The sequence below is a fragment of the Ixodes scapularis genome, unplaced genomic scaffold (genome assembly GCF_016920785.2).
Source record: "Ixodes scapularis isolate PalLabHiFi unplaced genomic scaffold, ASM1692078v2 ptg001547l_1___fragment_1__unscaffolded, whole genome shotgun sequence".
Lineage (NCBI taxonomy): Eukaryota > Metazoa > Arthropoda > Arachnida > Ixodida > Ixodidae > Ixodes > Ixodes scapularis.
Window position 1 is genome coordinate 976,051 of NW_024610163.1, and position 11,366 is coordinate 987,416.

General features: G+C 46.9%; 1 protein-coding gene across 1 annotated transcript; it reads left to right on the top strand.

Annotated features, from left to right (window-relative positions):
- Positions 1-3,423: 3,423 nt before the first annotated feature.
- Positions 3,424-5,080, top strand: LOC121048685 (uncharacterized protein K02A2.6-like). Its single transcript, XM_040505314.2, has one exon. It carries the CDS (start codon positions 3,597-3,599, stop codon positions 5,034-5,036), a length of 1,440 nt encoding a protein of 479 aa, XP_040361248.1. The 5' UTR covers positions 3,424-3,596; the 3' UTR covers positions 5,037-5,080.
- The last annotated feature ends 6,286 nt before the right edge of the window (positions 5,081-11,366 follow it).

Consider the following 11,366-nt stretch of genomic DNA (forward strand, 5'->3'; position numbering starts at 1 on the left):
CAAAAAGAGAATGGCTGGGCGTCCTCCAGCACATGCTTGTGCTTTTCACCCCGCTTTAGACAGATGTGCTCGCTCCAGGCTCATCAGGCGCTGAAACGTCATCGAAGGTAGCAGACGGGCTGGAGGTCGAACAACGGAGACTTCTCCCTGCCTTTCTGATGGTGTCAGTGAGCATGTACTTCTATACTCTAACTTAGCTTAACCTGCACAGAGCTGAGTAGAATAGGCTTGGCAAGTGCCCTTATTGCATATGCATTTGTACAGCTGAGGCACTTTCTAAATCAAGAACATTGTGTACCTTACCTTCAAAAACACATCATTTTGAGGGTGCAAAAGGAATTCTAAGGCATATTTTTGTTTGTATTGTCCTATTACGCATCGACTCCTTCAACTTAATGCGGAGTCGACCCAGCCTCTTGAAAAATTTAATGCTTGCCAGGTAATTGTTTTGCATTTAGTTGATATATCAGTATTCAGTTAGGTATCCCAAGTCATTAGTCGTTGAGGTGGAGTCTCTCTGTAAGTCAGTCATGTTTAACAGTCATAGAAATGCTTGTCAAATAATGGCACTGTCGAGGACATGTATTCAGCTCGAACAATCGCTGGGCACAAGCTGGTCGTGTGGTTACAGGCAGCAAACATCCCGGTTGGAACGTCCTATTTCGCAATGTAGCTGCAGACTAAATGAGGGCCCCACTCATAAACGTCTATACTTTTAGTCTCTTTAAGCTGGACCACTTTTGAAACTACAAGCCTTTGCAGCAAAAACAGCATGACGCATGATTATAAGCTCGACGTACCATGGCGTCGAACTAGAAGGTCACATGGCTTGCTTTGTGTGATATCGTGCCAAGTGACGTCGTGCGGTGACGCGCAGGACCAGCGACAAGCCGGCGGTGTGATATCGTGCCAAGTGACGTCGTGCGGTGACGTGCAGGACGGGCAGGCGAGCGTGCGCCTTTCCTTCTCTTTCCTTCTCTTAAGCGTCGATAAGCATCGGCGCTGAACTATTTAAGCCGCGCTATCGCTTCAAATAAACCTTGTTGTTGGAGCTGCTGTCTCTGCTTGGTCATTACATTGGCGACGAGGCACGGTCTGGCCCGTGCGGGCCGCTGGAAACAGGCGTGATGGCGTTGGGTGGCCGCATTTCGGAGTTTGACGTTCATGGAAATTCGACATGGGAAGAATACGTCGAGCGCATCGAACTGTACTGTGCCGTCAACAAGGTGTTGGAGGCCGTGGACAAGAGGGCGGTGCTGCTGAGTTGCTGCGGGCAAGAAGCCTACTCCCTGATATCGACGCTCGTCAAGCCCCTACGACCGCCGAACGTGGAATACCAGGTCCTCATCGACACCGTACAGAACCACATTCAGCCAAAGCCGTCCGAGCTGTATTCGAGGTACGTGTTTTCGAAACGGGACCAGGAATTTGGCGAGTCTGTGGCCGACTACGTCACTGCGTTGCGAAGGTTAGCTGGAAACTGTGGGTTCGGCGGGGATAAGTTTCCGCTTACTGAAATGCTGCGCGACCGGCTGGTTTTCGGAATAGCCGACGGAGTCGCACAACAACGGCTCCTGGCAGAAAAGAAACTGACTTTCGAAGCAGCGTACGATCTCGCAGTCACGGCAGAGACTACAGCTAAGCAGCAACAAGCTATAAGCGAAAGACGACGAGAAGCGGAAGCTCAGCTAGAAATGACCGCGGAAGTAGGCTCGCGAGCTAAAGTGCCGAACTCGGAAAACCACGGAAGCCAACGGGTCGCGGGGACCTGGGAGCAAGGTGAGCGGCGTTGCTTTCGGTGTTTAGGCAACCACGCAGCTGTGCGGTGCAGGTTCAAAAATGCAAAGTGCTTCAAGTGTTCAGGAAAAGGACACATAGAAAGAGCGTGCAAAGCAAATAAGACGCAAGCACAGGATCAGCTTGCTCAGACTACGGGTGACACAGGAACCGAGTACGACAGCCTATTCAGCATCGGCCAAGTAGCAAGCGCTGTACCGAAGTACGTAGTTGAGGTCGAGATTGGCGGAGAGAAGGTGAAAATGGAAGTGGATTCTGGGGCTGCGCGATCTATTATCAGCCAGAGGGAGTTTAAAAAACTAGGGGTGTCAAAGCGGGGAAAACTGGAAGAGCCAGACACGCAGTTGGTCACCTGGACGAAAGAGGGTATCGAGATTTTGGGAAAAGCCGTGCTGCCAGTGAAGTTCAAGGGTCAAAATTCCGAGTTGCCGCTGCTGGTGGTCAAGAACGACGGGAACACTTTGCTTGGCCGCGATTGGTTCGGACCTTTGAAGATAGAAGTAATGGGTCTTCATTCCGTCAGCAGGAGCCGAGAGATTTTTGCTGCCCGATTTCCGCAGGTGTTCAGCGGGTCTCTGCCTGGCGCGTTTTTACCGCCCATTCACATCGAGCTGAAGGACGGCGCCCTGCCAAAGTTCCTGAAATGCCGGAACATTCCTTTTGCGCTGAAAGAAGATGTTCTGACCGAGCTCAATAGGCTTGTGCAGTTAGGAATATTGGAGCCAACCCAATACTCCGAATGGGCAACACCCATTGTTGTGGTGCGAAAAAAGGATGGCTCGCTTAGAATCTGCGGAGACTATAGAAGCACAGTTAACCAGGCAGTAAAGAGCAATGTGTATCCTCTACCCACCAGCAAGGAGCTTTTCGCTAAGCTAGGAAAGGGGCGGTTCTTCTCGAAGCTTGATCTGGCACAGGCGTACCAGCAGCTTGTGGTCGACGATACAACTGCCGAACTGCTCACGATAAACACCGTACAAGGGCTCTACAAAGTTCGCCGCCTACCGTACGGCGTATCTGTGGCACCAGGACTGTTTCAAAGGGCAATGGACACTATCCTTGCTGGGCTACCTAAAATAGCTGTGTACCTGGACGATATCCTGGTGGTTAGCGAAACGGCCAAGGAGCATGAACGCATGCTCACGGATGTATTCGAACGCCTAGATAAGGCTGGACTCAGAGTGCAAGCAAACAAATGCGAGTTGTCTCAGGAAAGCCTCGAGTTCCTGGGTCATCGCATCGATAAGTGTGGCATCTACCCTTCCGAGGTGAAAGTCGAGGCCATACATAAAGCCCCGGCCCCAACTAACAAGAAGGAACTCCAGTCCTTCTTGGGTATGGTGAATTTTTACAACATTTTTTTGCGGGGCAGATCCGAAATAGCCGAGAAGCTGCACCGTTTACTTGATGACAATGCTACCTGGAAATGGGACGAAGAGCACCAACGGGCGTTTGAAGGCTTAAAAAAATTGTTAACATCGCAGTCCTTGCTTGTTCATTTTAACGAAAGTGCTCCGTTGATACTCTCCTGTGATGCGTCTCCGGTGGATGTGGGTGCTGTACTCGCTCACTGTGACGAGACTGCAAAGGAGCAACCCATTGCCTATGCGTCAAGGACGTTAACAAAGGCTGAGCGGAATTATGCTCAAATAGACCGAGAAGCATTAGCCGTGGTGTTTGGAGTGCGTCACTTTCATCAGTACCTAGCCGGGCGAAAATTTGTTATTCTTACGGACCACAAACCGCTGCTAGGAATATTTCGGCGAGAGAAACAAATACCGGATGTTCTGTCACCACGCATGCTACGATGGAGCCTAATGCTGTCGGCCTACGAATACCAGCTTGACTACCGCAAAACTCAGGACCATGCGAACGCTGATTGCTTGAGCAGGCTTCCGGTTCCAGCATTTCGGTTGGAAGCAGAAACGCCGGGCGACGTATTGCTTTTCGAAGCCGCTGAGTACCCGCCAGTCACCGCCGCAGAAGTTGCTGGCTGCACGTCGCAAGACAGTCGGCTATCGGAAGTAAGGAAATGGATCATCGACGGCTGGCCAAAAGAAGGGGTACCGAAAGACTACGGTGCGTACGAGATAAGGCAGAACGAACTGTCCGTGCATCGTGACTGTGTGGTTTGGGGAAACCGCGTGGTAATCCCTGAGGTGCTGCAAAAACGTGTCCTCATCTTGATACATGCTAATCACCCGGGAGTGACGGCAATGAAAGCTATCGCGAGGTCCTACGTTTGGTGGCCGAAGATGGATGCGCAGATCGAAGAATTTGTGCGGCACTGCAAGGCGTGCCAGGAAAACCGGCAAAGTGAGCCGAAAGCGCCTACGCATTTCTGGACGAAACCGGAGCGAGCATGGAGCCGAGTGCATATCGATTTTGCGGGTCCTGTCGATGGTGCGGTTTTCCTAGTCGCAGTTGATGCTTTCTCAAACTGGGCGGAGGTGGAAATAATGACGTCAATGCACTCATCTGCAGTGATCGAGCGGCTGCGTAAGATGTTTGCAACATACGGACTGCCAGATTTGATTGTTTCAGATAATGGCACGGCGTTTACCAGCCGGGACATGCAGTCCTTTTTGAAGTTGAACGGCATTGAGTACATGTATACTGCTCCCTACCACCCTGCGAGTAATGGGAGAGCAGAACGCATGGTTCGGGAGCTAAAGTGTGCACTGAGAAAGCAGAGGCAAGGCTCTCTAGCGTGCAAGGTGTCTCGCTTCTTGTTCAAGCAACATTCCACGCCGCACTCGGAATCCGGCAAGACCCCAGCTGAGCTTATGCTGGGCAGGAGCCTGCGCTCGGGCCTGTCAAAACTTCACCCCGATGCGATGGACGTGGAGTGCAAACGGCAGCCTCCAGAACAAAGCTTTCAGTGCGGTGACTCTGTCTACGCAAGGAATTTTCGCCAAGGTCCGAAGTGGTTGGCTGCTCGTGTGCTACGGCGTCGGGGTCACGTCATGTACGAGGTCCAGACATCCGACGGGAGTATCCATCGACGCCACCGGAACCACGTGCGAAGGGCCTGGGAACCAACAACTCCAACCGGCGGGACAACAGCTTCGTTTGCCCTTCCGGGAACGCCCGGTTCGGAGCCTGGCCCTCTGGAGGCCGGGGTTTCCCTTCCGGGCCCGTCAAGTCTGGGGGCGAGGTCACCTGCGGTCGAGACTCCCGTATTGAGGCGTTCTTCCCGCCAGCGTCGCCCGGTGCACCGATACGGCATAGATGACTAGGGGGGAGGGATGTGATATCGTGCCAAGTGACGTCGTGCGGTGACGCGCAGGACCAGCGATAAGCCGGCGGTGTGATATCGTGCCAAGTGACGTCGTGCGGTGACGTGCAGGACGGGCAGGCGAGCGTGCGCCTTTCCTTCTCTTTCCTTCTCTTAAGCGTCGATAAGCATCGGCGCTGAACTATTTAAGCCGCGCTATCGCTTCAAATAAACCTTCTTGTTGTTGGAGCTGCTGTCTCTGCTTGGTCATTACACTTTGTGCACTGAATTTGCAAGGATGGCTTGAGGCTTCTGTCGTGGTTAACTTTAAGCTGAGATAGTTTAAAATAATGCTCTCAGTTTTTAGTGTTGCCCGGCATGGTTAACAAGTTGGTGATATAGCGCTGCATTGAAAAGTCTGTGCATTCATGACTGTATCACCTTATGAATGCAAGCTACCTATTAAACTCTTCGTTTTTCAGAGAAATGAAATGCACTTTGCTTCCAATTGCACCCGCTTCTGTAACTTCATGGTATGAAGCACCTTATGGCTGCAAGCTCTGACCGATCTTGTTCTGTGGTCTGCGCAGGCCCATATGAGGGAGTCACTTCGAGAGCCTCACCAGAGTTTCCTGCCCGTGGTCGTTCTAAATGTTTTTGTTGTAGGTATGCATCCTTTCTGTCTAATTCCCTTAATTGTACTCAAACGTCTTCTTTTCATTGTCGCCGATTTGCCTCAAAATTGGTTAAGCACACAAATGCACGCTGTACAACTATATTGTACATATTTTTTCCAAGGTAACTTTTCTTTGCCAAAGTTAGATTTTTTTATGAAGGTTAGTCTTTTTTTTTATTTTCAAATTTATGTGAGTTTCCATGGGCAACACTAAAACGTTATGCCAGAAGCAAGGACAAGTTCACTGCTCTAATTTGTTCTCAACTGATTGCAAGAAATTTCGTTAATGTCGTGAAACCTCCTTCCAGCGCTTGCTTTGCAGCATAAAAAAAAAATTATACATAGGACATACTCTGTTTCTTAAACTGCTTGCTCATTCTGCAGGTCTGCCTGCCATAGATGTCGTGCTACTGGAGAGCAGGCGAATTCGAATGCTGGTTTTGCCATTGCTTTTTTTTTTTTTTTTTAGACGTTGTCTTAGTAGTTCTTGTAAATTTGGAGATTTTCCTAAAAAGCAAGCCGGGAAGAATATTTAGTTTAGTTAGGAAGCTGAAAATAATGATTTAGTACCCCTTTGTCACTAAAATAGATACTGTGTGCCGCTGTTAGTGTCAAGCCGAGATCCACGCTTTTTTGGCATTTTGCTCAGAGTGGTACCCATTCTTATTCGTTCGCCTCTTGGTGTGCCAACTAAACTCTTTGTATACAGACACCTGCCCCCTGCTGGTACACTCTACCCTCATGTTCAGCGAGTGTATGAACCGGAGTTGTATCCACAGTCGACACTCGCTGAGCACGAGGGTAGGAAAATCTTTCCATTGCAGCAGAGCCATATATGGGGAGAGTCTGGCAGTCTATGATTTCGCTGCCGTAACGTCTCCCTTCTGAGTGAGCTGATCAGCCCGCGGCACAGAGCAAGAGGCGTGAGCGCATGCGCGTGAACTCTAGGCTGCTCCCAGCTGAGCGGGGAGGGCCGCCATTTTCATTCATTCGCCCGGCATGGGATCGATATTCAAATTTCGGTTTTTTCCTTTTATTTGGCAGGCTCTGGCAATAAAATGATATAGTGTTATTCCTCGGTGGCTTAAAAACCTAAAGAAAGAAGTTCCTCGATGTTTGAACGCACTTTTATTTAGGCAAAAAAAATAAATAAGCCCGTAGCAGACGACACGTAGCCTCAACAGTGCTCCGTGCAGACAGCTTTGCGTCAAAATGGTGGTCGTCTCCTCTTTGTTTCTCTGCTGCCTTCTCTCTCCCTCCTTCGGCGTTCTCCTCCCTTTCCTCCTCTCCGGCGCCTTCGTTGCCACACCCGCTGGCTAAACTCTCCCACTATACGGCTTTGCATTGCAGTAGTAGTTTTATTTGTAGTCTTCACAGTTGAATGTGAATATTTGACAGAAGTCTCAGGTTGGGGCGAAAGGGGGTTAAATGAATGCATTTGATCATTCACCTAAATTCGGTACCTATCATTTTAACGCCTACGTAGCTTTGTCCTGGGGGGTGACTATGACTAAAATAAGAGGATCTATGTGCTGATCACGAAAGAATATGCTAGCCATTCTAATGTAGCTCTGCCAAGTACTTGATTGTGATTTGTTTTTATTTTCAGCTACTTGGGTGCCTCAAGATCTGGAGATCCTAGTGGCCACAAGCTTGGACTCAATCTTTTTCTGTGGTCTGGGCAGGACCATGGGGGAGGTAATCCCAGCAACAAGAGCATCGCAGTATCTCCCTGGCTGTGACTTTCGGTCTGCGTCACGACAGGGGAGTCCTCGTGCCACCAGGTGTTAGGTATGCCACTTGAAATAAGCATTTTTCTTACCTATTATTAGAACAGCAAAAGCACTACTAAGCCTAAAATGAAAAAAAAAACATATTCAAATCTTGGGTTGGATGAAATTCCAATTACAAAAAGGAGTATGCAGACATGATTAACATGTGAACTTAAAGCCCGCGGATGTAGGTTCGACGGTGTCACAGAAATAACTTCCCGCAGATCGCCTTGCTCGTGCTATACCCAAACAAATTCTTAAAATAATCATTGTGTTTCGTTGGTGTCATCAATCTTATGTCCCTACCACACTCACCAGTCGGGACATGTGAAATATAAAAAAAACAGGAACTTGCACATTGTCAACTCTGCAAAGATTTATATAGTAAACAGAGCATAGCACGTTCAGCTTAAGAAAAAAATTCAGTGCAGGCCTATATTCATGGTTCACATATGTGTAATTGCTCTTTATAATGAAGTGAAAACTGCTTAAGTTGTGGCCCACTACAGGCTTTCTATTAGTGTTAAAAAGTGCGGTAGAAAATATGATTGCGCTTGGAAGACGGGGACATAGGAAGGACAGACACAACAGAGCGCTAACTTTCAACTGATTTAATTCAAGAACCTCGGCGTAGAAACGGACTGTGTCACCGCACCACATCTCAACCAATCCGTGGCCCTGCCATGGACCGCAAGTACGCCAAATCCTTATCCGCCAAGTCAATTGACGCCACACTGACACAACTTGTGCCGGAACTATTTATAGTGTCAGCCTCCATAATCTCGCTAACAGTCCTATCTTTGTGCCTCTCAAGAACAATAGACGAAACAAATAATGGTTTGCACCCGCAGTCATGACAGTGACACGACAGATCATGACTGCGAGTGCAAACCATTATTTGCTCAGTCTACTGTTCTTGCTAGGCACAAAGATATGACTGTTAGAGAGATTATGGAGGCTGATGCTATAAATAGTTCCGGCACGTGTTGTGTCAGTGTGGCGTCAATTGACTTGGCGGATAAGGAGTTGGCGTACTTGCGGTCCGTGGCAGGGCCACGGATTGGTTGAGATGTGGTGCGGTGACGCAGTGTGTTTCTACGCCGAGGTTCTTGAATTAAATCAGTTGAAAGTTAGCACTCTGTGGTGTCTGTCCTTCCTATGTCCCCGTCTTCAAAGCACAATCATGTTTTCTAACGTACCGTACCAACTTGCCCAACAATCAGCACTTGCTAAAAAGTGCTATTGTGTTTTAAGCAGGTCGCACCAAATATTTTCTTGAAATACATAGGTTCATGGAAATTATTATGTAGATGTTGGCAGACAGCCATGGTGAGGCCAATCTTTAATGCCAAGTGGTCCACTTACTCAGAGTTAATTGAGTTTGTAAATATTGTAGGTCGCAAATTAAATTTTTATGGTACGCAATGGGCACAATCATCCGTAATGACTAGCTCTACCTAGGGGAACTTCATATGTTTACTACGGCAAGATGGTTTCGAAAAACAAAGTATTTCGTTTATTCAACTCCTGCACTAACCTTGTCTTTAGAAACTTTTTATATTCTTTGCGATGCTGAGATAAGATTCTGGAAATAGTTTTTCTAGGACTACTCTAGATATTTCCAGTTCATCATTTTTCTCGCAAAGCATTCGAGAGAGCCAAACCCTGTAATGTACGGAGGGAACTCACAGAATGATGCGACTGACAGTTTGGAACATTCGGCACTGTAACAGTAATAATGACATGTCACTTATGTAATGTTCATTATCGCAGATCAAACTGCTTTTTCCGTCTACACTCATTTTCAATAGACTCATTCAGCGAACTCCCACCTGAGACTGCAGCGCTGGGTTCTGCAAAGTAATTTGAATGAATATAGATGCAACAGGTTTCTTTGAGCGTGCGTCTAACACATATTCTTCATATTGAATCTGCTAACTGTATTCATGTCCATGTCCATAATTCCACATTCTAGCTTATTTTTATTTTGACATTTGAGTTTTCTTCAGTACTTTTCTCAACATCTGTGCTTGCTGAGCCGTACTCAAGTCCATACATCTTGTCTTTCGCTATTACATTAATATATAAAACTGTTGATGCCGAGTGAGAATTCAAGGTACCGAATCTGTCGTGCGAGCTAAATAAGAACTAATAAAAAGCTCTACAAAGGAAATTTTGTTAAAGGATGCTAGATGGGCATTAGAATAGCACATGCCATGCTAAAAAAAAAATACAAATTCTTGTTAGGTATGTGAGGATGACAGTGCTGTGCTGTTTCTGATGTGTCACAAAAAAAAAAATCAGTGCCATACAGTGTTCCTTATGGAAGTACAAACTGTTGAATTCGAAGCCCAGAAGTTTTATTCAAGAATGTTCCTCAATACAAATGTATTTAGAGATCTGAGCCACTGACTCATACATGACTATGTGGCAAACATTAATTTTCATGTGGATTATAGTTTACAAGGTCTAGTCTGCATTGATTTATTGCATTCATGCTGAAACTGGGAGGGTTTCTCTGGGTATGAATAAAGAGATAAACATTTCTTGAAATCAAAACATTTGAGAACGGACAAAAGGAAGGATCTGAGAACGGTATCTTAGATTCTCTTCTTTTTCTTACAGTATCTCTAATGTTCACTTTATTTCACCTGATGCATTTAGTTTTTAGCGCAGCTCTTAGCACCCGTTTCCGCGTTTCGCGGCGTCGCTGTCGGCGTAACCACCCAACTAAACTTGGCAGGAAATTGAATTAATGTTGTGGTCATGTGACGTTAATATTTCCGCTAAGTCTAGCTGAGAAACTTAATTTTTTTATGGCTGACGTGACACGGTCATGCGACGTCATTTTCCCTGCTACTTTTAGCGGAAAAACTGCATTTGTGTTGAGGTCATGTGACATCAATTTCTGCGCTAAATTTAGTGGGAAACTTAACCAGCTAAATTTAGTGGGGAAATTTTCCCGCTAAATTCAGGGAAGTTTCCTGCTAAATGGGAGGGAGCAGAAGAGGAGGAGGGGAGGGGGAGGAGGGGCATACCTTCCCATCCTCCTCTTCAAGATCTGTGCTCTAATTTCACGTTACATAGAACTGTAAACGTCTCATATTTCATCTCATGTTTATTCAACTTTTATATTGCAGGTGCGCTCGCAGCACAAATCTGGGTTGTGCTGATCCTCTACGCACAAGTTAGGAACTCCTGAGTGGCAAGAGTGGGAGTTTGGTCTGACAGCTCAAGGGACACCATTGTTCAGTATTGAATTTTTAATAATCTTCTTTTAAGCAAAGTTAAGCTTTGCTGCATGCAGTTCTTGTAAAAATAAATACCTGCAACCAAAGTTACCAGGTCACGACATTTCGCCTCTGCTCTTAGTGGTCCTGGTGAGCCTCGGATAAGAGCTTACTGGTGTGCAAACACCATGCTTGTTTGAAACCACTCACTGATGTAGAGACTCGCTGACATCCAGCATTCCAATGAGAAAGACTTGTGGACATCCAGCGTTAACGCTGGATGTCCACAAGTCTTTCTTGAACAATGCAAGCGGGGAAGGAACCATACAATCGTATCGTATTGGGGGACATTCTACAGAGTTTTTTTTCTATGTTTTACAGATTTTTTTAAAAAAAGCCGTAAAAGCTACATTTACGCGGTCTGTGCACGTGAGTTATATGGCCAGGGCGGCATAGTATAAAAGGCTAATTTGTAATGATCCGTCGGCTTATTACAGAGATGTGCCAGACTTCTTTCAGAAAACTAGATGGAGGTTCATTCTAGCGTAGTTTTATCCCGCGAATCTGAATATCCCGTTCGTTTTCCTCAAAGATATAACTAAACGTGAGAAAACACAAAAAACATCCCACCAACAGTGACATCGTAAGAAGACCTTTCGGCCGCCAAGCGTGTG

Excerpts from the sequence above, each read along its gene's own strand:
- LOC121048685 (XM_040505314.2), top strand. The coding sequence starts at position 3,597 with ATGCTACGATGGAGCCTAATGCTGTCGGCCTACGAATACCAGCTTGAC.